General features: G+C 38.8%; 1 protein-coding gene across 4 annotated transcripts in view; it reads left to right on the top strand.

Moving 5' to 3' along the window:
* Positions 1-26437, top strand: part of mtr (5-methyltetrahydrofolate-homocysteine methyltransferase) — an 87857-nt gene that overhangs the window by 28063 nt on the left and 33357 nt on the right. For all 4 annotated transcript variants that reach the window (XM_059985657.1, XM_059985656.1, XM_059985659.1 and 1 more), the window contains 13 exons: positions 2110-2171; positions 3536-3603; positions 7122-7201; positions 8226-8338; positions 9200-9340; positions 9490-9675; positions 11286-11465; positions 13408-13524; positions 22094-22234; positions 24888-24977; positions 25064-25216; positions 25366-25473; positions 26205-26305. In XM_059985657.1, the coding sequence (XP_059841640.1) occupies positions 2110-2171; positions 3536-3603; positions 7122-7201; positions 8226-8338; positions 9200-9340; positions 9490-9675; positions 11286-11465; positions 13408-13524; positions 22094-22234; positions 24888-24977; positions 25064-25216; positions 25366-25473; positions 26205-26305 (1540 nt within the window). The remainder of the gene's footprint in view (positions 1-2109; positions 2172-3535; positions 3604-7121; positions 7202-8225; positions 8339-9199; positions 9341-9489; positions 9676-11285; positions 11466-13407; positions 13525-22093; positions 22235-24887; positions 24978-25063; positions 25217-25365; positions 25474-26204; positions 26306-26437) is intronic.

Below are 26437 nucleotides of genomic sequence, written 5' to 3'. Positions count from 1 at the left end.
ATACAACACTTTCAGTCCAGTATTTGCTGCTTTCTGTTTTAAATGCACCACGCCTCCTTTGCCCCGTAACTCATCCCACTGGCTGTGATTATGCCTCATCTCCCGCCTGTCCTTTCCATCATCTCTGTTGCACACTATCTTTGATTTCTTTCTGCTTTCCCCTTCCTCAACCCTATCACTCTGGTTCCCATCCCCTGCCAAATTAATTTAAACCCTCCCTAACAGCTCTATTGAACCTGCCTGCTAGGATATTGGACACCTTTGGGTTCAGGTGTAACCTGTCCTTTTTGTTCAGGTCTCACCTCCCCCAGAAGAGGCCCAATGATCCAGGAACCCGAAACCCTGCCCCCTACATCAGTCTCTCAGCCATGTATTAATATGCCTGATCATGCTATTCCTGCACTAGTAAGCACGTGGCACAGGCAGCAATCCTGAGATTACTACCCTGGAGATCCTGCTTTTCAGCTTCTTACCCAGCTCCCTGAATTCTCTCTTCAGGACCTCCTCCCTTTTTCTACCTGTGTCACTGGTACCAGTGTGTACCAAGACCTCCGGGTGTTCACCCTGTCCCTTCAGAATACCCTGCACCTGATTTGAGACATCCTGTACCCTGACAACTGGGAGGCAACACACCATGCGGTTATCTATATCAGGCTGATAGAACCTCCGGTCTGTTCCCCTCACTATGGAATCCCCTATGACTACTGCATTCCTCATCTTCCTCTCTCCCTTTGGCATCATGAAGCCAGGCTCAGTGCCAGGGATCCGATCACCATGGTGGTCCTCTGTCAGGTGTCTCCCCCCTCCCTCACCGACAGCATTCAAAACGAGATAACAATTACTGAGGCAGATGGCCACAGGGGTGCTCTCTTCTATCTTAGCTCTTCCCATCCCTTCCCAGACAGTCACCCACTTATCTAACTCTTGTAGTGACTAACTCCTTGCAGCTGCTATCTATCTACTGCTGACTTTCCCTGATAACCTGTAGGTCATCAAACTGCAGCTCCAGGTCCCTAACACAATCTCTCAGGAGCTGCATCTCGGTGTACCTGGTGCAGATATAGCCATCTGGGAGACTGGAAGATTCCCAGCATTCCCACATCTGATACCCAGGGCAAAATACTTAACCCTACACACAAGCTCCTTATTCCTCTGGGAAAAAATGGAAAGGAAAAAAGTGAAGTCCACTCACCCACTTACCTCACCGAAGCCCACACCTTCAAGTCAACAGCAAATACAGCAACCATGCTTTCCTTGGTGTGTGGAAAATAGAAAGGACTGCTATTTAAAAACTGTTGCTGAATTTTTGCTTGAGTTACTATTGATAACTATTCATAATGTGGTGTCTGGACAATACACTCTTGGTGTAATATACTGTTATGTCAGAATGGAAGACAGGCTGTGCAAATCTAACGAGGTATGAATCTCTGGAAAAGTGAAAAAAATGAATGATGCTCTGGAGCAAAACTAAAACAATGACTGAATAATTTTGGGTGAGGAGAGTAGGCGAAAATGCATGATGGTAACTAAATCTAGCTAGACAGTGTAGTGGTTAGCTTAGTGGTTTACGGCAGCCAGGTGTGAGATTAGAGTTCAATTCCTGCCACTGCCTGTTACGAGCTTGTGTGTTCCCCCGCGACCATGTGCCGCAGGGTGCTCCGGTTTTCTCCCACATTCCAAAGAAGTGTGGTTAGGATTCGTAAGTCGTGGGCATGTTGTGTTGGCGCCAGTAGCGTGGTGAAACTAGCAGGCTGCCCGCCCAATCCTCACTGCTTTGATTAACACTGTTTCAATGTACATGTGAAAAATACAGCTAATCATTATAAATGTTTGTTACAGAAAAACATCAAATAAGGAGATCCTCTAGTTTACATAAGTCTTTTAATATTTTACTTTCAGGACTATCTTGGCATTAATTATACTGTCTTTCTCTGGAGAAGTAATGTAAATGCAGACTGATGGAAAAATGCCATAATTTTCTACAGCTTACCAAATATAGGAACTCAGCTGAAAAATCGTTAAGTACCTAACGTACACTCAAAATGCTGGAGGAATTCTTGTGTCTCCAAGTGCTTGATGTATCTCCATTGTATTTTTGTTTAACTTAAGGGCTTCCCAATTCATTTGGAGGATATGATGAAACACCTGAAATCACATCAAAGCACCTTAAGGTATTGTTCATCATCTGTGCTCGACCTGCTGTTAATTACACTTATGTGTGAGTTCCATATAATGTTCAGCTATCCAATATCATCCTCCAATCTTGTTCTCTTGCAAGGGTAAAGACCATGTTTATTTTAGCGCAGACAGTCAGACATCTCCATAAGACCGAAGGAACAGAATTCGGCCATTTGGCCCATTGAGTCTGCTCTGCCATTCAATCACGGCTGATCCTTTTCACTCCTCTTCACCCCCTCTCCCTGGCCTTCTCCCCATAACCTTTGCCATGTTGAGTCAAGAGCTTTAAATACACCCAATGACCGGGCCTCCACAGCTGCCTGTGGTAATAAATTCCACAAATTCTCCACCCTGTGGCTCAAGAAAGTTCTCCACATCTCTGTTTTAAATGGACGCCCCACAATCCTGAGGCTGTGCCCCCTTGTCCTAGACTTCCCCACGCTGAGAAGCGTCCTTTCCATATCTACTCTGAGATGCCTTTCAACATCTCATCAGTGTTTGCTTTGAGTCACACCTGTTTCCTTGCAAGTGTATGCTGAAAAAATTGTGATCCTTTCTAATTTTCCTTTGGTATGAAGGCAATGCCCTCCCTGTTAACTTCCCTCTTGTTTTCTTTGTTTAAATAAAACCCACCCCAGCCTAAGCATTTTCTCCTCTTAGCTGTGATTCTCTGGCCTTAGCATCATCTTGATAAATCTCTTGTACACATCTCCAATGCCAACACGTCCTTTACGGTAGCATATTTAGAAGGATTGTGTATAGAATGTTTTACATTCTTTGTTCCTGTATTTTGTGCTGCAACAAATAAACACCAATATCTGATATGCCTTCTTAGTCATCTTAGCTACATTCTTTTGGAGGCACATGGACTTGCATTCTAAAATCCCCCATTACTCTATGCTGCCATTGATGGTGTCCTCTCTGCCTTGTTCACTCTGCTGACATGTATCATTTCACACTTGTTTGATGAAGAACACAAGAAAACCGGGAATAGAATGGTCTTTTGTGTCTGTTTCATTAATTGTAAAGATTAAGGTTGATCTTTTTCAGTGTAATTCAAATGCCCATATTCCTTCTTTCACTTAATATTCTGAATTATGTCAATCTCTGTTTTGAATAAACTCAGTGATTAATAAATTAGTGATTCAGCCTCCACAGCCATATTCTCAGAGAAGAAAGGACGTCTCTGTATCAATTCTAAATGGCCTCGGCCTTCATCTGAAGCTGTGACTGCTGGTTCTAGACTCCTCAGTCAGGAAAAATATCCTTCCTGCATCCAGCCTGTTTGAAGAATTATCTTGAATAAAAGAGCCTTTAATTGTAGGACTAATCTTTTTTTTACTATCTTTTATTGCAGGAATTTGCCATGGATGGGCTGGTGAACATCGTTGGAGGTTGTTGTGGAACAACTCCAGCTCACATCCGGTACTTTGCTGAATTTGAAAATCAGTTGAATACATGTTGAAACTTAACATGCAAAGAGACAGCTCTTCAAAGTTATATGGACGTGGCTACAAACTGGTATTGTTTCTGTCAGTGGGATGTGATGTTCAGAGGAAGAATTTCAGAGTGTGTTATGCTTTCTAGTGATATAATTGCATCCATTCTCAGTTACAGGTTATATGGCAGAAATAATAAATATTGAAATATAAACAGACATTGCTGGCCATAATTTACCTTCTGAAAGAGGCAGTTGAAGAGATGGTGGAGACATTTGTAATAATCTTCCAGGAATCACTAGATTCTGGAATGGAAAATCATAAATGACACTCCTCCCTTTGGGGTGGGGGGGAGAAGCAAAGTACATGAAACAATAGGCCAGTTAGCCTGATTTCAGTGGTTGGCAAGATCTCAGTGCTTCTTTAAGGATAGGGTTTTGGGGTTGTTGGAGGCACAGGATAAAATAAACTGACATCAGCATCTTTTGCTTAAGGGGAAATCTTGCCTGACAAATTTATTAGAACTCATTGAAGGAATAACCAGCAGGATAGACAAAGGAGAGTGAATGGCTGTTGTTTACTTGGAGTTTCAGGAGGCTTTTGACCAGGTGGTACACATGGACAGGCTAAACAAAATACAAGACCATGTGTGTTACAGGAAAGATACAGCAGGGACATAAGCTCGACTGATTGGCAAAGGGCATGGAGTGCGGATAAAGGTGGCTTTTTCAGGTTTGCAGCTGGTGATGAGTGGTATTCTGCAGACAAGAGAAAATCTGCAGGTGCTGGAAATCCAAGCAGCACACGCAAAATGCTGAGGAACTCAGCAGGCCAGGCAGTAGAAAAAAGTACAGTTGACGGTTTGGGCCTATACCCTTCGGCAGGACTAGAGAAATAAAGTTGAGGAGTAGATTTAAAGGGTTGGGGGAGAGGAGAGAGAAACACAAGGTGATAGGTAAAACCTGGAGTGGGAAGGATGAAGTAAAGAACTGGGAGGTTGATTGGTGAAGGAGACAGAAGGCCATGGAAGAAAGAAAAGGGGGAAGAGCACTAGAGGGAGGTGATGAGCGGGCAAGGAGATAAGGTGAGAGAGGGAAACGGGGTTGGAAATAGAATTGGGGAAGGGAAGGGTTGGGGATTGGGGGGCATTACCAGAAGTTGAAGAAATTGATAATCATGCCATCAGGTTGGAGGCTACCCAACGGAATATAAGGTAGTGTTCCTCCATCCCGAGTGGAGGAGGCCATGGACAGACATATTGGAATGAGAATGGGAAGTGGAATTAAAATGCTTGGCCACTGGGAGATTCTGTTTTTTTTCTGGCGGATGGGGCATAGGTTCTCAGCGAAGCAGTCTCCCAATCTACAGAGACCATGTTTGAGACCACTTCTTTTCATGTTGTATGTCAGTAATCTGGATGAGAGAATCGATAGTTTTGTGGCCAAGTTTCTGGACAATACAAAGATGGGTGGAGGTGCAGGTAGTGATGAAGAAGCAGGGAGTCTGCAGAAGGGACTTGAACAGATTAGGAGAATGGGCAGAAAAAGTACAGATAGAATACAGAGTAGGGAAATGTATGGGCATGCACTTCGGTAGAAGGAATAAAGACTTAGACCATTTTCTAAACAGTGAGCAAATTCTGAAATCGAAGTTGCAACCGGGCTTAAGAGACCCAAAAGTAGTAAAGTAAGCATATATAATGTTAGTACAGTATTCATTTTAAGAGGACTAGAATATAGACAAAAGGATGTCAAGCTGAGGCTTTATAAGAACAATAGTCAGACCACATATAGAGTATTGTGAGCAGTGTTGGGCCCCATATCTAAGAAAGGTTGTGCTGGAGTTGGAGAATGAAAAGGTTAACGTGAGGAGCATTTGATGCTCTGGGCCTGTACTTGCTGGAGTTTAGAAGAATGAGGAAGCATCTCAATGAAGCCTTCCTAATATTAGAAGTCCTGGTTAGTGTGGGCGTGGAGAGGATATTTCCAATAGTGGAAGAGTCTGGAACCAGAGGCTGTAGCCTCTGAATCCCTTTATAACAGAGATGAGGGATTTCATTGGCCAGATGGTGGTGAATTGTGGAATTCTTTGCCACAGACGGCTGTGGTGGCCAAGTCATTGGGTACATTTAAAGCAGAGGTTGATAGGTTCTTGATTAGTAAGGGCGTCAAAGATTGTGGGAAGTAGGCAGGAATGGGGTTGAGAAGGAAAATAAATCAATTGTGATCAAATGGTGGAGCAGACTCAATGGGCTGAAGAGCTTAATTCTGCTCCAATGTTTTATGGTCTTTTACTCACCAGAACTGGCAGCATTTCAATCTGAGTCATGATTGAGGAAAGTGAGTCCTTTCTCTTTAAACCATCTATGTTACCCTTAATTTTATATATTTTTAACTATATCTTCCCAATTTTCTTCTTTTCAAAGAAAACAGTGTTTCAGATTGATACAACCCATAGAAAATGCTGGAGGAACTCAGCAGGCCAGGCAGCATCTATGGAAAAGAATACAGTCGACATTTCAGAATCAGGTTTATTAATAGCGGCATCTGTCATGAAATTTGTTAACTTAGCAGCAGCAGTACAATGCAATACATAATATAGAAGAGGAGGAAATAAGTACATTAATCAATCATTCAATTACAGTATACATGGAATGAGTAGATTAAAAATCATGCAAAAACAGAAATAACATATATTAAAAAAGTGAGGTAGCGTTCACAGCATTAATGTGCATTTAGGAATCGGATGGCAGAGGGGAAGAAGCTGTTCCTGAATCACTTGAGTGTGTGCCCTCGGGCTTCTGTACCTCCTGGTGACGGTGAGAAAAGGGCATGCCCTGGGTGTTGGAGGTCCTTAATAATGGACGCTGCCTTCCTGAGACACCACTCCTTGAAGATGTCCTGGGTACTTTGTAGGCTACTAGCCAAGATTGAGCTGACTATATTTATGATCCTCTGAGATTTTGGGCCAAGGTTCTTTAGCCCAGTCCTGCTGCAAGGTCTCAGCCCAAGATGTTGACTGTACTCTTTTCCATAGATGCTGCCAAGCCTGCTGAATTCATCCAGCACTTTGTGTGTGTTGCTGGATTTCCAACATTTGCAGATTTTCTCTTGTTTGTGTTTCAGATTGATTACTTTTCATCAGAAAATCTGAAATATAAATGGTTCTTTACAGCTGGTTTGTGACCTGTTAAATTTTTTTAACATGTACAATTTTTTTGCTTTTGCATGGTAAATAATTACTTTCCTCAGTATTTGTCGGGAGATTAAAATAAAGAGCTGATTCTACAGATGCTGGAGGTCTTCAGAAGATAAAGCCCTTTGCTATAGAAAGGCAACAATTAACTAATAAAGTGGTCAAACAGAGCTATTTACTATCTATGGTAGAAAGTTTGTAAATACTATAAATACTGACACATTGAGTCAAATGGTTATTTCTATGCTGTAAGTAGTTCATAATTTGAAATATTCTATTTAAAGTTCCCACTTGGTTGTATTTTTTTAGGGCAATAGCAGAAGCAGTACGGAAATGTAGGCCAAGAATTCCTCCTCCTTCTGTTTTTGAAGACTTCTTGTTGCTGTCTGGTAAGTAGATTAAGACCAGTAAATCTGCTCATCCATTCAATTTGTATTCCTCTTGGAGTGTTGGTTTATGTTCTAAATCAGTCTTACATCGTGCAAATGGTTCTGTTGGTAGTTATGAGCATTATAAGGGGGGAAAAGGATTAGCCATGATTGAATGGCAGAGCAGACTCGATGGGCCAGATGGCCTAATTCTGCTCCAATGTCTTGTGGTCTAAAATAATTTTTTTAAGAAATAGTTAAGGACAAGGTAAACAATGTTAATTATGATAATGGGTGTTTATTAAATAATGTGGGTTAATATATATTTTTGGCAGAGAAATTTCATCAGACAACAAAAATGGATGGTGATCGAGATGTTTTTGATAATAGATCATTAGCTCATCCAGGCTAAATTCTAAATCACAGAGTTCCTTTCCCTGATCAGTCTGTGTCCCTTCCTTCTGATGAGACAATCCTATCCTTTCTTTGCCAAAATGTCCTTGTTTCTTCAGCATCTCTACACTTTCATATATGTTCCCTCACCCTTAAGCCTTGTGCCTAGCGGTTGTCTTAGACTTGAAATTTTCCAGTAAGTCAAACCCTCAAATGCTCGTTTGAGTTCTCTTTTCCTTGTCCTGCTTCTGACCTATTTCATTCTTTTCTCCATCACTGAGTGAAGTCCTTTGATTAAAATATTTCCTACCTTAGCCCCAGGGTTGAGATTTTTTAAACTCAGTTTCAGGATCTTGAAATCATAGGCAAGAGCAGCATCTTTTGCCTATCCTCTATTGTTTTTGGCACAGGTATGATCTTGAGCTTTCAGATAGTGAGATATTATGTTAATTTTGGTTTTTATTGCTATAATTTGAGGAAAAGTCTGTTTTACTCAGATACTGTATAGGATTTGTCATGTTTACTGAACAGCTAGTTGGCACCATTAAAGATGTTATGCACTTTGTTGAAATGTTCACCTAGGATTGTGTGTTAAGACCTTTAATCTGAAAGTTAAATAGTTATTGTATCTATATTTTGAAATTTTTCTAAGGCCTTGAACCTTTCAGAATTGGTCCATACACCAACTTTGTCAACATTGGAGAACGCTGTAATGTGGCAGGATCTAAAAAGTTTGCTAAACTTATAATGGCAGGTAATTATGAGGTAAATTGCGGCTTCATTTTCAAAACCCATTTTCTGTAATCCCATAATTTTCCCAAACTGGGGAAAAGTTTAAATGTTTTTGAATTCAACATCCTTGTGGCACGAGGAAGTAAGTTTCTTTAATAATTCCAATTCAAGTTTGTGTATGGTCGAAGTTGAATTTATTACCATCTGCACAACTACAATGAAAATTTTATTTGCAATAGCATCACAGGCACGTAGCATCAGATAGGGCGTATTCATAAGAGAAGCATAAATTAAGCATATATTTTACACAATTAGAACAAAAAAACTCCAGTGCCAATTGGCTAATATTACTTGTAAATTACTTTTATCTTATAATATCATGTGGCGCAAGCATCATTGGAAAGGTATTGAGGAAGGGATATTTGCCCTGTAATCCCTCCTGTAACTAGGATGACGAATCTTTCATGATGCTGTTGGGTGGGGAATTTTAACATCTTAACTTATTAAAGGCCACAGTTTTGGGGGACCTGTATCCAAGAAGGTTTGTTGATTTCACCAGTGCACCTTTTATAGTTAGGAGGAAGAGATGCTTTTGTTTTCAGAGATGTCTGAGTAAAAATGCTACTGGCATGACTGGGTCAAGAAAATGTGGAATTGGGACAACCCGAAAATGGCAAGTGGCATTACTAGTGGTCTGAATTTTCATCTTCCTCCGAAAAGATTTTTTAAAGGATGTAATGTAATAGTGTTTTACTTAGGAAAAAATACATGACTTTTTTGATGGAGCTAAATCATCAACACCTCATTGTTGATTGAAAGTAAGCTACAGGTTGTATGTTATCTTCTGCCTGATGTTCAAAGGCCTGTTAATCTGTAATTTCAATGTGATTGTAGGAAGCCTTGAATATAGCAAAGATCCAAATCAATAAGGGAGCTCAGATCCTGGATATCAACATGGATGATGGAATGTTAGATGGCAAGAGTGCTATGGTCAGATTTTGTAACCTTGTCTCAACAGAGCCAGATGTTGCCAAGGTTAGTATAATAATTGTCTAAAAACAATGTAGTGGAAGCATGATCTAATGACCAGCACTTCTACACAACAGCATTAACTCTGTAACCAACAATATTGGTGGATGTCTTTGAATAACAGTAAACACTTGTTTGTCTTTTTTCTCTTAAAGATCCCAGTTTGTATAGATTCTTCTAATTTCAGTGTGATTGCAGCAGGCTTAAAGTGTTGTCAAGGCAAATGCCTTGTTAATAGTATCAGTCTGAAGGATGGAGAAGACGACTTTCTGGCGAAAGCACGAATAGTTAAACAATTTGGAGCTGCTGTTGTGATAATGGCATTTGATGAAAAAGGGCAGGTAAGCAATTTGGATGAAACAGAGCTGGTTATTGTCTTCTTGCTGCACTCTCTAATACCCTTTGCCTGTTAGTTAATGTTATCAATTTCTGTTGAATTGTAATTGTCTCAGTTCTTATTTTATTCTGGATTTGTTTTCTGTTAGAGGTGTGGAGAGAAATTAAGAGCTATTTCCCTACACTGTGAATAGTGATTCTTATGAAGAGGGGTCAGTTCAGAATCCCATTTGTAAATGTTAGTAAATTTTTGGGATTCATTGGATTAAAACAGGAAGAGATTGTGAGGAGATTATTTCCTGCCTTTCTTTTTGCAACATATCACACTGTCAAGTAGCACCCTATATTGATGTTCCATTCCACAATGCTAAATTTTCACTTGGTCATACTGTCACACAAATGTATGCCATTTATAAGAATGTACCACTGTTACTTGTCCAGGGCCTCTAAAACACAGATGTGGACTGGAATCAGGTATGAGACTATGAGCATCTGCAGATTCCAGTGAATACCACACAGTCATCTTGGAAGTACAATGCTGTAAATCTGGTTTTCGGACTCTGCCCAACAGCACCGTGGAAGTATGTGCACCAGAAGGATGGTAGCAGTTCAAGGAGGCAGTTCATCACTATCTTCCTAAGTGTGACCACAGACAGATACTAAAAAAAAGATTTATTAATAGCCATATAAGTAAATGTATGGGGGAATTAAGAGCAGGTTTAAGGATATGATTTTTAAGGAGAGATGTTTGGAGCCCAGGCCACACTGCCCACATCCCAAAAAATGAACAACTGAATAATTATCAATGCAAGCAGGCCCTGCCTCTCCATGCTCAACTTAAGCTTTGACTGTGCTGTGTTTCCAAGAGGATTTGTGATGGCTAAAAATTGTCCAACACTTTAAGTTATGGTAATAGTGAAGCTTTGCCACTAGATGTCATCTGGCTATACAGAGTCTTCCAGAAAACGACTCAATCTTTCTCTGTGTGAAGTTCCCACCAAAGGTACTCTGTATCAGATTTGGTTGGCGACATTTCTAGGCCAATCAGCAAATTAAGGAACAAATTCTGTAGTAAATCATCAAAGACATACCAATCAATGGGTTCACATGGAACCTCGTTGGTTTGCCCGCATTTTCTGCCAAACTCGTTTTTCAGTGAACCCTCAGGGAGCCTGCTGTTGGCTGTGCCATGCAATAGAGAAGTTGACCAAGTCAGTCCATCTCATCTGTTTCCTCCTCAGCCTCCCCCCTCCCCCCAACCAAACCTCCACAATGTCACTTAAGCTGTGGCCTGAAATGGAGTTGCCTTTAGATTCTTGCGTGTTTCTGAGCTGTTAGTGCAGAAACGACTCAGTATCTGCAAGCTGTTGGGAGAAAATGACAGACTGCAGGAACTTGAGTTCCACCAGTAGTTTGTTACTCCAACTTCTGCAGTTTCTAACTCCTCGGTCTCTGCTGGGAAAATAGAAATTGTGTATCAGTAAGGAGAAAAAACATTGATGATTCTTTGAGCTGGAACTTTCATCAACTGGAGCTGACATTCAGAAATTATAGGTTGATTAAACAACTATTGGAATGTACTTGCAAATTTTAAAACATGTTCTATCTTGTTTAGGCTACTGATATTGATTCCAAAGTGGCAATATGCACTAGAGCCTATTATTTGCTTGTGAACAAAGTCCAATTCAACCCTAATGATATAGTATTTGATCCAAATATACTCACTATTGGAACTGGAATGGAGGAGCATCGTCTCTATGCTGCAAACTTTATCAAAGCTACTTCAATTATAAAGGTAAGTCCATAATTGAGAATATATCCCTCTAAATTAATCACCAGTAAGGAACTGGATGATGCATAAGGAGACAAATGATTACTTGCTCCTGTAACCCTCGGGTTCTGTCGGCTGTGTAAGTCTAGGGAAGGTGGACTCTGGCCCTGCCAAACGTGTGAAATTGAGGTGCAAAACCTTCTGTTTGTGTGGATGCTGTGTGATTTGTTCGCCTGTTACAAATCAGTGCTACGAAATAACGGACAATACACCATATGCAATTCAGCGATTTAGCTTTATAATAAGTTGACTCAAGAGTTAGTAAAGAAAATCAAAAAGAAAAGGGCCCATTTCAATGAAACAGTCCAATGTGCACAAGTTGGAGCTCACAGTTTCCCTTTCGCCAATCCTCCATCCATTTCCCCGGGCTTCATTGTCTCCTGGCCCAACTCCAAGTCCAATCCTTTCTGGTGTCTGCAACCTCTCCTTTCTAGCACCTTCTCTCTCCATCTTCTGCTGAACAAAGGACCGAGATCACCTCGGTGTCAGGCACACATTCCAAAGCACCTGTTATCTCTAACCATAACCCAAACACTTCTACAGAAAGACCATTGTGTTAGCAGTGAAACCTTTCCCAGGGTGATAAACTCCCTTTCATATGACGTGGTTGGAAATCTGATTTCTCAGAAAATCAATACATGTCCAATAGAAAATAATTAATAGGGAAACAGCTAATTTGGACAATGCAACCTGACAAGTTTTGAAACAAATTTGTGTTTGAAATTTGAAACAAATCAGTATTTGTGAGCAAAATATATTGATTATAAGAATCTTGCAATTTCACATTTAATAAAGATTATAAAAAAGATTTTGCTTGACAGATTAGAAATCTGAATATTTCAAAATGTTTATAGTTAAGCAGCAGAATTAAAAGTAGCTCAGTATACCCCTTGTCATAACACTACCTGTTCAATTTACTTATTTATTTGTTGGCTTTATTTATTGAGATACAGCGCGGAATAGGCTCTTCCAGCCCTTCAGCCGAACCACCCAGCAGTCCCCCAATTGAACCCTGGCCTAATCACTGGACAGTTTATGATGACCTATTAACTTACTAACTGGTACTTCTTTGGAGGTGTGGGAGAAAATTAGAGCACCCGGAGGAAAAACCTGTGGTCACAGGGAGAACTTACAAACTCCTTACAAGCGACGGCAGGAATTGAACCTGGGCCACTGATACTGTAAAGTGTTGTATGAACCACTACGCAACATGCCAATTGGAACATTTCACTGACTTGGCTGCACTTGTATTCAATTCAGACAAGGGTGTGTTCATCTGTGTAAAATAGAGGCCATGAAGCCTTTGGAGCAGGAAATGCAATTAATGTAGTACTGTCACTAACATACTGCATTATGTCTGATGGTGCTCTTTGTTGTAAGTTATGTGTGAGTACTGATAAATGTTTATGCAATAAGGACAAGAGTCGTTAAAGGGAAGTCTTTCTAAATTTATTTTTCTTGAAACCAAATGAGTTATTACAAAATAATACTACAGTCTTTTATGAGATTGTAAAGTCTGTAGTTAATGTCAATAATTAACAAATATGAGCTTGCAACTTTTGTGTTACTTTGACTTGGTGTCTGTTTCCAGTATGCTACTGGTTATATGTCCTTTAAATTTAATTATGTTGTTTTTTCCCCCCCCCCACTTAATCTGTGGGGATGAGTTACCTAAGTATTCCAATCATTTTCAGGTTTCGAATGAGTATATTGCATGATATTACACTATCCATTTTGTTTTGTCAATGCCTTGTATTTCTCAATCTGTAATTAAGAGCCAAAATGAATTAAAAGTGCTCATCATATATCGTTCCTTCTGTAATAATCGATCTGATCACTTTCTCCTGCGATTCTATTTATTGTCTTTTATATTGATTTACCTGTATGCTTTTTTATTTGTGTAAAGGGAACACTACCTGGCGTCAAAGTAAGTGGAGGTCTTTCAAATCTGTCCTTCGCGTTTCGTGGAATGGAGGCAATCCGAGGAGCCATGCACAGTGTGTTCCTTTATCACGCCATCAAGGTACAACATGCGTAATACTCTTTCAGCTCATCAATGTGCAAAGAAGTTTCACCAGGATGCTGCTTGGATTAAAGAACTTTAGCTAGGGGAGAGATCAGATAGGCTGGGCTTGTTGTACCTGGAGCAAAGGAGGCTGAGGGGTGAATAGATAGATGGATATAAAATTTTAAGGGGCAAAGATAGATTCTGGTTTTCTACTCTTTATTCCATAGTGATGTGTCAAAACCTAGGTTTAAGGTGAGAGGTTTTTAAACCAGAAGACAGAGCAGAATTAGATCTCTCGGCCCATCAAGTCTGCGCCACCATTTCATCATGGCTGATTTATTATCCCTCTCAACCTATCTTCTCCCCATAACCTTTGACACCCTGACTAACCAAGAACCTTTCAACCTGTGCTTTAAATATATGCTATGATTTGGCGTCCACAGCTTCCGTGGCAGTGAATTCCACAGATTCACCGCCCTCTGGCTAAAGAAATTCCTCATCTGTTCTAAGTTGATGTCTCTCTGTTCTGTGCCCTCTGGTCCTGGACTCCCCCACTATAGGAACCGTCCTCTCCACGTTCACTCTGTCTAGACTTTTCAGTAGTCAGTAGGTTTCAAGGAGATCCCCCTTCGTTCTTCCAAACTCCAGTGAGTACGGCCCAGTGTCATCAAATGCTCATCATACATTAACTCTTTCATTCCAGGAATCATTCTCATGAACTTCCTCTGGACTCTCTCCAATGCAAGCATGTATTTTCTGAGATAAGGAGCCTAAAACTGCTCACAATACTCCCAAGTGCAGTCTGACCAATGACTTATAAAGCCTCTGCTTCACATCCTTGCTCTTATTTTCTTATGCTTCTTGAATGGAATGCTAACATTGCATTTGCCTTCCTTAACACCACGTCAACCTGCAAGTTAACCTTTAGAGCAGGGGCTCCCAACCTTTTTTATACCATGGACCCTTACCATTAACCAAGGGGTCTATGGATCCCAGATTGGGCATGAGGGAATCCTGCTCAAGGACTCTAAAGTCCCTTTGCACTCTGACTTTTGAATTTTCTCCCCATTTAGAAAATATTCTATGCCTTTATTCCTTCTGCTGAAGTGCATTTCCATACACTCCTTACACTGTATTCCATCTGCCACATTTTTGGTCATTCTCCCAATCTGTCCAAGTCCTTCTGCAGACTCCCTGCTTCCTCAACATACCTACCCCTCCACCTCTCTTTGTATTGTCTGCAAACCTGGCCACAAAGACATCAGTTTCATCGTCCAAATTGTTGACACACAGCATGAAAAAAGGTCATCTCAGCATTGACCTGTGGAGCACCAGGCAACTGCAGTCAACCAGAATAGAGCCCTTTATTCTGACTCTTTAACTCCTGCCAGTCAGCCAGTCCTCTATCCATGCCAATTATCTTTACTGTAGTACCATGGGTTCTTATTTTGTTAAGCAGCCTCATGTCTGGCACCTTGTCAAAGACCTTCTGAAAATCCAAGTAAGCAACATCCACTGACTCTCCTTTGACTATCCTGATTGTCAGTTCCTCAGAATTACAATAGATAGTCAGGCAAGATTTCCCCTTAGGGAAACAATGCTGTTTTCAGCCTACTTTATCTTGTGCCTCCAAGTACCCCCTGAAACTTCATTCTTAATAATGGATTCCAGCATCTTTCCCACTGCTGAGTCAGGCTAACTGGCCAATAATTTCCTTTATTTTGCTTCCCTCCTTTCCTAAAGAGTGGATTTGACATTTGCAATTTTTCAGTCCTCTGGAACCATTCCAGAATCCAGTGATTAGAACATAGAAACCTACAGCACATTACAGGCCCTTCGGCCCACCATGTTGTGTCAATCATGTAACCTACGCTAGAAACTGCCTGGAATTTCCCTATCACATAGCCCTTTATTTTTCTAAGTTTCATATACCTATCCAAGGGTCTCTTAAAAGACCCTATTGTATCCGCGTCCACCACTGTTGCCAGCAGTACATTCTGTGCAATCACCACTCTGTGCGGAAACATGTACCCCTGACATCCCCTCTGTACCTACTTCCAAGCACCTTAAAACTGTGCTCCTTGTGTTAGCCATTTCAGCCCTGGGTAAAAGCTTCTGGATGTCCTCACAATCGATGCCTTTCATCACCTTATACACCTCTATCAGGTCATCTCTCATTCTCCATCGCTCTGAGGAAAAAGGGCCAAGTTCACTCAACCTATTCTCATAAGGCATGCTCCCAATCCAGGCAACATCCTTGTAAATCTCCTCTGAAATCTTTCTATAGTATCCACATCCTTCCTGTAGTGAGATGACCAGAACTGAACACATTACTCCAAGTGGGGTCTGACCAGGGTCTTGTATATGATTCTTGAAAGATCATTGCAAATTCTGCACCTCTTTCGGAACTCTGGGGTGTACACCATCCGGGCCAGGTGACTTACCTATCTTCAGACCTTTCAGTTTCCCATGCACCTTCTTAGTAAAAGCAAGTACATTCACTTCTGCTCCTGATCTTGAATCCTGATCTAGTGTCTTCCACAATGCTTACTAAGTTCATCTGCCATTACTTTGTCCCCCATTACTCCAGTATCATTTTCCAGCTGGCTAATAATACACTCTCTCCTCTCTTTTATTCTTTATATATCTGAAAAAAAACTTTTGGTATCTTCTTTGATATTATTGGCTTGCTTGCTTTCATATTTCATCATTTCTTTCCTTATGGATTTTCGGGTTGCCTTCAGTTGGTTTTTAAATGCTCCCAATCATGTAACTTCGTGCTAATTTTTCCTATACTGTATGATGTCTCTTTTGCTTTCCTCCTGTCTTTGGGATGTATCTGTACTGTGCCTTTTTGAAAGCAAAAGAGACTAGCCACTGCTGTTCTGCTGCCATCTGGATGTGTGTCCCTGTTCACTCAACTTTGGCTAGCTCCTCCCTCAAAGAGCATGGTGAATTCATTATTATGATCACTGCCTGCTGAGAGCTCAACCATAAGCTGCTCTAAAAAGCAATCTCATAGGCATTTGACATATTTCCTGTTTTAGGATCCAGCACTTACCTGATTTTCCCAATCTACCTGCATATTGAAACCCACCACCCCCATAACGATCATAACGTTGCCCTTATTACATGCCTTTTCTATTTCCTGTTGAAATTTATATCTCACATCCTGGCTGCTGTTTAGAGATCTGTATATAACTTCTATCAGGGTCTTTTTACCCTTGCAGTTTTTTAACTCTACACACAAGGATTCTGTATCTTCCAATTATATGTCACTTCTTTCTAAGGATTTCAATTCATTTCTTATCAACAGAAACGCCCATCACCTCTCCCTACCTGCCTGTCCTTTTGATACAGGGTGTATCTTTGTCTTTCTTTTTCAATCTTTTTATTGAATTTCATATAAAAAAACATATCGTAATATTGAATAGGTTATGCGTACATTAGACTTAAAGTTGAATTAGTAATAAAATAACAATATCATTAAAATACCAGCAAAAAAAATAGTACATTAATCAATCTAACCTATATTGATTATACATGAAAAAGAATAGGAATAATCATAAAAAGAAGAAAATTTTTTTTTAAAAAAATACAAGAAAAAAGAATATATATTGAAAAAAAATTAAACCTAAACTAAACTAACATGGGCAATAATAACAGTTTATATGTATATGATAGTGCCAAAAACTCCAGAACTCCATACCAGAACAAGAATAAAAAGAGAAAAGGTCTGGAAGAGACCAAATTAATTCATATGAAAATGTCGAATGAATGGTCCCCAAGTTTCTTCAAATTTAATTGATGAGTCAAAAATAGTGCTTCTAATTTTTTCTAAGCTCAAATAAGAAATAGTTTGAGAGAACCACTGAAACGTGGTAGGAGGAATTACTTCTTTCCAATTTTGTAATATAGACCTTCTGGCCATTAATGTTACAAAGGCGATCATTCGTCTAATTGAAGGGGAAAACCGGTTACCATCCTCATTTGGTATACCAAAAATTGCAGTAATAAAATGAGGTTGTAAATCAATATTCCAAATTGAGGAAATAATAGCCAATATGTCCTTCCAATAGTCATGTAAAGTGGGACATGACCAAAACATGTGGGTCAATGAGGCCACATGTAAATGACATCTGTCACATTGAGGGTTAATATGAGAATAGAATCGAGCAAGTTTATCTTTAGACATATGGGCTCTATGTACAACCTTAAATTGTATTAAAGCATGTTTAGCACATATAGAAGAAGAATTAACCATTTGTAGAATTTTTTCCCATTTTTCTGTTGATATATTATATTGAAGTTCTTTTTCCCATTCTTGTTTAATTCTACCTGATATTTCTGGTTGTATCTTCATAATCATATTATAAATAAGAGCCACTAATCCCTTCTGACAAGGATTCAAGGTAAAAATCATATCTGAAAAATCTATCAAAGTTGAATTGGGGAAGGATGGTAGAACTTTATGTAAAAAATTTCTGATTTGTAAGTATCTAAAAAAATTAGATTTAGGTAACTTAAATTTGTTGGAAAGTTGGTCGAAAGACATCAAACTACCTTCAAAAAAAAGATCTCGAAAACATATTATACCTTTCCTTTTCCATATGCTAAAAGCTTGATCTGTCAAAGAAGGTTTAAAAAAAAGTTAAGTAAGATAGGGCTATCTAGAACAAAGTTTTTCAGAGTAAAAAACTTACGAAATTGAAACCAAATTCGTAATGTGTGTTTGACAATAGGGTTGGATAACTGTTTATTGAGTTTAACTAAATCAGTAGGAAGAGAAGAACCAAGAACAGAGAATAGAGAATATCCTTGTGCATCATTGCATTCTAAATTTACCCACTGTGGGCACAATGGTGAATCCAAATCTAATTTCCAATATATTAAGTTTCGAATATTATTCGCCCAATAATAAAATCTAAAGTTAGGTAAAGCTAAACCACCATCTTTTTTAGATTTTTGTAACTGCCTTTTACTTAACCTGGGGTTTTTATTTTGCCACACAAATGAGGAAATTTTTGAATCAATGTTATCAAAGAAAGATTTAGGAATAAAAATTGGTAAGGCTTGAAATAAATATAAAAATTTCGGTAAAATCATCATTTTAATAGCATTAATCCGGCCAACTAATGATAAGGATAAAGGAGACCATCTTGTAGTAAGTTGTTGAATCTGATGAAGCATAGGTAAAAAATTCAATCTGAATAAATCTTTATATTTCTTGGTAATTTTTATACCTAAATAAATAAAGTTATCAGTAACAACTTAAAATGGTATCCTGTCATTCAATAAAGTTTGCGCATTTAAAGGGAATAATTCACTCTTATCCAAGTTTAGTTTATAACCAGAAAAACTACCAAATTGAACCAACAAGGATAAAATAGCGGGAATAGACCTGTCAGGATCAGAAATATATAACAACAAGTTATTAGCATAAAGTGATAACTTGTATAACTTCTCATTACGGGTAATACCAAAAATATTAGGGGATTCACGAATAGCAATGGCTAAAGGTTCTAATGCTATATTAAATAATAAAGGACTTAAGGGACGACCTTGTCTCGTACCACGAGATAATTGAAAAAAAGGGGATCTGTAATTATTTGTAAGAACAGAGGCAACAGGTTTATAATATATTAATTTAATCCATGATATAAAATTAGGACTAAAATTAAAATTTCTCAAGGCATTAAATAAGTATGTCCATTCAACTCTATCAAAAGCTTTTTCAGCATCTAATGAAATAACACATTCTGAGGTTGTGGGTGAAGAAGTGTAAATTATATTAATCAATTTTCTAACATTAAAAAAGGAATACCGGTTCCTAATAAAACCAGTTTGGTCTTCTGAAATAATTTGTGATAGTAACTTTTCTAATCTAATAGCTAAAATTTTTGTAAGAATCTTAGAGTCTACATTTAATAGCGATATAGGGCGATAAGATGCACATAGAGTAGGATCCTTATCTTTTTTAAGAATTAGAGAGATAGTAGCTTCATAAAAAGTCTGGGGTAGTCTCTTCTTAATAAATGCATCATTAAAGATTTCACATAACCAAGGGGAAAGCAAAGAAGAAAAAGTTTTTAAAAATTCTATAATATAACCATCAGGACCAGGAGCTTTCCCTGAATTCATTGATGAGATAGCCTCTCCTATTTCGGCCATAGAGATAGGAGCATCGAACAAGCTCCGATCTTCATCTGTCAGTTTAGGAATATTCAAATTGTTAAAAAAATTATCCATCGTGGATAGATCACCATCAAATTCTGATTGATATAAAGATTTATAAAAATCTTGGAAAATATTATTAATTTCTTTATGATCAGTAGACAGATTACCGTCTTGTTTACGAATTTTAATAATTTGTCGTTTAGTCGAAATAGCTTTTAATTGGTTAGCTAACAATTTACCAGTTCGATCACTATGAATATAAAATTGAGCCCTAGTCTTAATTAATTGATTCTCAATTGAAGAAGATAATAATAAACTATGTTCCATTTGAAGCTCAACTCTCTTCTTATAGAGTTCTTTGGTAGGAGTCACGGAATAAATCTTATCAATTTCTTTAATTTTAGCCACTAATAAAGCAATATCTAAATATCTTTGTTTTCTTTTACCGACGGAATATGAGATAATTTGTCCATGGATAAAAGCCTTAAAAGAGTCCCAAAGTATTCCTTTGTCAATCTCTTCGGTATTGTTTGTTGAAAAAAACAAGTCAATTTGCTGTTTTATGAAGGTGATAAATTCTGGATCTTGAAGCAAAGTAGCGTTAAGTCTCCAAGATCTAGTATTATTGGAAGAGTCCAAAATCTTGATAGATAACTTCAAAGGTGCATGATCCGAAATGGCAATAGAGTCATATTTACAATCAGTAACATCTGTTAATAAACGATGATCAATAAGGAAATAATCAATTCTAGAATAACTGTGATAAACATGTGAAAAAAACGAAAATTCTTTAGGGTTCAAAAACCGCCATATTTCAGTAATTCCCGAATCAACCATAAAGGAATTACTAAGTAAGGCTGATCTATTCGGAAGAATTCGAATAGGTTTAGATCTATCCATCGAAGGATTCAGACAACAGTTGAAATCTCCACCCATTATCAGCATATATTCATTTAGATTAGGGAGGGAAGTAAATAAACGTTTAAAAAATTCAGGGCAGTCAAAGTTTGGAGCATAAATATTAACTAGAGCCACTTTTCGATTAAAAAGTGAGCCAGTTATCAACAAAAATCTGCCCTGTGGATCAGAAGATACAGGGTGTATCTTTGGATGTTCAGCTCCCAACTATGATTTTAAAGAGAATTTAGGGGCAGCACGATGGCAGAGCAGTTAGCTTAATGCTCTTATAGTCGCAGCCACATGGTTCAATTCCACTGCTGTCTGTTAGGAGTTTGTATGTTCTCCCTGTGGCGGTGTAGGTTTCCTCCTGGTACTCTGGTTTCCTCCCACATTTCAAAGACACACTCATTAATAGATTAATTGGTCACATGGGTGTAATTGTGCAGCACAGGCTCATTGAGCAGAAAGGCCTGTTACTGTGCTGGATCTTAAAATAAAAATAAAATATTTTTCACAGAATGTGGTTGATATCTGGAACTCGTTAAATACAGTCACTACATTTAAGAAGCATTTACACAGGCACTAAAATAGGGAAGGCATGGAATGATACAGATTTAGTTTGAGCAAATGAGATTACTGTAGATGGGCAGAACAATCAGGATGGATCTGGTGATTCTCTATGATTCTATGACTAATAACCTTATAAAAGTAGTTTAGGAACTTTTCACCAGTTGTGACTCAACTGGAGCACTGTCATAAAGCCATATCAAGGACATGTTGCACTGCAGAGGCTTCAGAGTGTTGCTTGGAATATGGCATATAGGATAATAATAATAAAATTTTTTAAAAAAACAAAAGACGTGACAGCTTGCTTTGTTTTCCTGGTAGTGACGGAGATTGCAGGGGGACCTTATAAATGTATGCAAAACGAAGAGAGGCAACAACAGGGTAGATGATGGAAAACAGAAGATTCTGCAGATGCTGGAATCTGGTACAAAAAAAAGCATGCTGGAGGATGTCAGAAAATGTTTGAGTCTGGACCTTTTCTCAGTGATAAACCTTTCTCCATAAAAAGAGTCAAAAGCTAGAGAACATCCTGAACCTTTAGGGTGAGGGGAGAATCTTAGAGGATATCTGAGGTGGGGAAGTATTTACCCAGGCAGTGGTGTCAGTAGGCATTCTTAAAACATGGAAGAAGTATCTAATGGGCACTTGAATCACCAAGGCAGAGAAAACTATGGATTACCCGCTGGTTAATTATTTAGTGGTGGTGGATAAATGACTGTCAACACAGGCATAGTGGAACAAAGGATCTGGTTTTGTATTGCATGACTTCACAACAAGTTGGAGTTTGAGTTTAATTGTAAATATACGTGTGATTGATATAAGTTCAGTGTCTGATCTCTTGTTGAAGGGATGGTAATTTCTGTACAAGGTGACTTGCATTTTTGTCACAACAATCTTTCACTTCCCATCTACTGCAACGTGGTAATAAGTCTTTTCTTAGGCAGGGATGGATATGGGAATTGTGAATGCAGGGAACCTGCTTGTTTATGATGACATAGACAAAGAACTTCTCGAGTTATGTGAGAATTTGATCTGGAACAAAGACCCTGATGCTACTGAGAAATTGCTCCATTATGCACAGGTAAGGTCAAGAATTGGTATTTTATGGGAAATAAAAGCCCTGAGTGATGCTGGCAACCTTTGTGTGCTTTATCTTCCAAGAAATCACTAGTTATGATACATAGTTTGATATCAGAATCAGGTTAAACATCTCTGGCATATGTCGTGAAATTTCTTGTCTTTGCTGCATTGATACATAATAATAGAGAGAAAAAACTGAATTACAGTATGCAGATATATATTTAATAGTTAAATAAGTAGTGCAAAAATTAAAAATAAAAAGAAGTAATGAGGTAGTGTTCATGAGGTCAGTGTCCATTCAGAAACCAGATGGTAGATGGGAAGAAGCTGTTCCTGAATTGTTGTGTGTGTGCCTTTAGGCCCCTGAACCTCCTTCCTGATGGTAGCAATGAGAACAGGGCAGGTCCTGGGTGCTGGGGGTCCTTAATAATTGATGCCACATTTTTGAGGCATTGCTCCTTGAAGATGTCTTGGAGACAATGGAGGCTAGTACCCCTGATGGAGCTGACTTACTTTATATTTCTCTGCAGGTTATTTCAATCATGTGGAGTACCTTCCCCCGTACCAGATGCTGATGCAGCAAGTTAGAATGCTCTCCACCATACATCTGTAGAAATGTGCAAGTGTCTTGATGACATACCGAATCTCCTCAAACTCCAAATGAAATATAGCTGCTGTCATGCATTCTTTGTAATTGCATCAGAACATTAGGCCTAGGATAGATCTTCAGATGTTGACACCCAGGAACTTGAAACTGTTTACTCTTTCCATAGGTGATCTCTCAAATGAGGACTGGTGTGTGTTCCCTCAACTTCCCCTTCCTGAGTACAACACCACTCCTCCAACTGATCCAGCTTATTCCTGTTCGCCTCCTTGCCACCATCTGAAATTTTGTTAGTAGTAGTTGTGTCGTTGGCAAATTTATGGATGCTGTTTGAGCTGTGCCTAGCCACGTAGTCTTGGGGTGAGAGAGAGGGTGATGGGGCTCCTTTATGATGGATGCTGCATTTTTTTGAGGCATTGCTCCTTGAAGGTATTACGGATGCTGGGGAAGCTACTGTCTATGGTGGAGTTGAGTTCATCTGATCCTGTGCCATGGCTGTCCTCTGACCACTCCACCATACTAGATTTTGATGCAGCCAGATAGATGCTCTCTACAGTACGTTATTTTAAAGAGCCAATTAAAGGAGAGGGGAGAGGCTTAGGAAGGGAATTTAAACTTGGGACCAGCTACTGAAGGTGTAGCCAATCTCAGTGGCAGTCAGGAATAAATCTGCATGAAAGAGATACATAATGGGCGCAGTACGGCTTATTTTTTGGATGCCGAAAGAGCTGGGGGAAGATGCAGTAATGGGGGACAGAGAGTCATGAAAACTTCAGATATGAGGATCAGAAATTGAAATTCAAAGCTGTGATAAGTGTTTGAGCTATCAGCATATTCATTGGGTAGGTCGCTGCCATTCAAACCATGTACACTACTTCGTCAATTATTTTTTGCTGCTCTCTGTTTTTTGCACTACTATTCATCAGTATACAGTATATAATACTTTTAACCATAATCAAACTGACAGTAAGAGTTTGAAAGGATTGCAAGTTATCGGCTCAGCGTGAGCGAGTTAATATCCTATGGTAATTTATTCTTACCGAACTTCTAAAATTGAATTTATTTTAAAGATTTAAAATCCTAGTTTTTTACCCATCGCTAAAGTATTCATTGAACTCTGTTCATTTTCCACATTATAAGCTTCCATTTGATGACAACATACTGATGTCAAGAACAACTGAAAGCCAATGTGTATTCAGTTACTGGAATTATAATAAAGGAGCATCTTTCTAGGATACCCAGTTGTTCCTTTGATTGCATAATGAAATGAAAACATTACCTTCCATAAATTTTCATGGCAACATTGGAACAAGTTTGCATTCTAGTGCTGATCAACAAGGTATATCAGAATCAGACTTATTAATGGCTTAGATAACATGAAACTTGCAGAACAATGCAGACATAAAGTGACTATAAATTTCAAAAGTATACAGTGCAATAATGCTGCTCATGAACCATTCAGACATCTGATGGCAGAGTGGGAAGAAGCCGAATTGTTCAGTGTGAATCAGTGAAAAGAGGGCTTTACCCAGATGGTGAGGGTAGTTGGTGATGAACGCAGCCTTCGAGAGGCACCGGCTCTTGAGCATGTCTTTAGTAATGGGGATGGTTGTGCTCAAGGTGGCTCTGACTGAGTCTGCAATCCTCTGCAGTGGAGATTCCATACAGGCTGTGATGCAACCAGTCAGACTGCTCTCCACTGTACATCGACAGGAACTTGTAAGAATTTCCTCAAACTCCTAACAAAGTAGAGCTGCTCGCATGCCTTCTTTATGATGGCATTAATGTGTTGGTCCCAGGATAGAGCCTCCGAGATGTTGTCACCCAGTAATCTGAAGCTGCTCACCCAATGTAAATCAAGCTGGATTTACCATTTTCCCAACTGAAAAAAAATAATCTAAGGCATTTTCTGCCTTAGATTAAATATTTCTTAACCTTGCCATGTGGCACGTTAAGTTTTATCCAACACAATATAATAATAAGTATATCCAAAAAAGAACTTTACTTTTGTGCATTAACAAACTGTACCATGGTTCTTTGATTATTTTAGAATCATGCCAGAAGTGGAAAAATCGTAGTAGCCACTGATGAATGGAGGAATGGTACCGTTGAGGAACGTCTTGAATATGCTCTTGTTAAGGTAAGCAGTTGACTGTGTATTCCTTCTGCAGTCTCTTTTCTGCTCATGTTTGCTGCATGAGTTGAAGTTCTGTCATTACCCTTTAGGGTATAGAGACGTACGTAATCGAAGATACAGCAGAAGCAAGAGCCAATCAGCACAAGTACCCCAGGCCCCTGCATATAATAGAAGGCCCTCTGATGAATGGCATGAAAACGGTGGGGGAATTGTTTGGAGCAGGAAAGATGTTTCTTCCACAGGTAAAACTGGATAAATGTTATCTCCTTATATAAAGTTGTAAAATATATTTATAAAAAACAGATAAAAGAGTATTTTGGTTGAACCCCAAATCTGAAAGCTATTGTGTTGCAGATTTTTATTCAATGTTTTGTAAATTCTGTGCCATCAGGTCATTAAATCTGCTCGTGTGATGAAGAAAGCTGTCAATTATCTTATCCCTTTCATGGAGCAGGAGAAAGAGAAAGTGTTGATGCAGACGGGACATTCTGAAGAAGCTGTAAGTTGTCAGTTCTGTAACTGGGGTTAGAATACTTGTGTTTAGGAAATGCCAGCAATTTGTGCCTTCAGCAGGTAGTGATGAATTAATCATCTTGAACCTTTATAGTTTTTCCTTTGGACTTTGTCATAAAATTCTGAGATCTCTTCATGACTGAAACATCAGGCTGATTTTAAAAACAACTTTCAATTCCCTGGCAGAGATGACTTTTGAGGTAGAGAGTACATTATTTTGTCTGGATTCCCTCCATCTCTCAAGTACCCATGTAACATCTCTGATTAAAATTTAAAATAATTGACAGGAGGTAATATTCTCTATGATGTTTAAGAAAAGTGAAAGTTGCTTTTAAAGCAAATCTATTTTTATCACATACTTTGTTTTACTACATGTGTTAACGTAACAAGCCTGTAAAATAAAATCTTTAATCTATGCTTTGTGTCTTTTACAATTCTGACAACTTCTCTGTGGGAACATTGTAGATTATATCAGGTTTATTATACTGACACATCATGAAATTTGTTTTGTGGCAGCAGTACAGTGCAAGACATAAAACTTGCTCTAAGTTGCAATAAATACTAGATAATAAATATTGCAAAAGAGGAATAGTGAGTGTATTTCTTTGAATTAATTTTGCATATATTATAATAACTTTAGTAAACAAATAAAGCAATCTTAAGCATTCTAGTCTTTGATTTAAGTGCAGTTCATCAAAGAGTTGTGTCATTTTGCAGAGCCCATACCAAGGAACCATTGTGTTAGCCACTGTCAAGGGGGATGTTCATGACATTGGCAAGAATATTGTTAGTGTGGTGCTAGGCTGCAACAATTTCAGGTAAATTTCATATTGTCATCTTCAGCAACATACTCTTCTTGTTTTCTCTCTTTTTTGTTCTCATTTTGTTTGCTTGAAAGTCATGCCCTTTTCAAAGGAAGATGGTTCTGACTTCAGAGAACAATCATCTCA

The sequence above is a fragment of the Hypanus sabinus genome, chromosome 12, assembly GCF_030144855.1.
Source record: "Hypanus sabinus isolate sHypSab1 chromosome 12, sHypSab1.hap1, whole genome shotgun sequence".
In the NCBI taxonomy this organism is placed as follows: domain Eukaryota; kingdom Metazoa; phylum Chordata; class Chondrichthyes; order Myliobatiformes; family Dasyatidae; genus Hypanus; species Hypanus sabinus.
The sequence above is the reverse complement of the archived record's forward strand: the minus strand, read 5'-3'. Positions and strand labels throughout refer to the sequence as shown.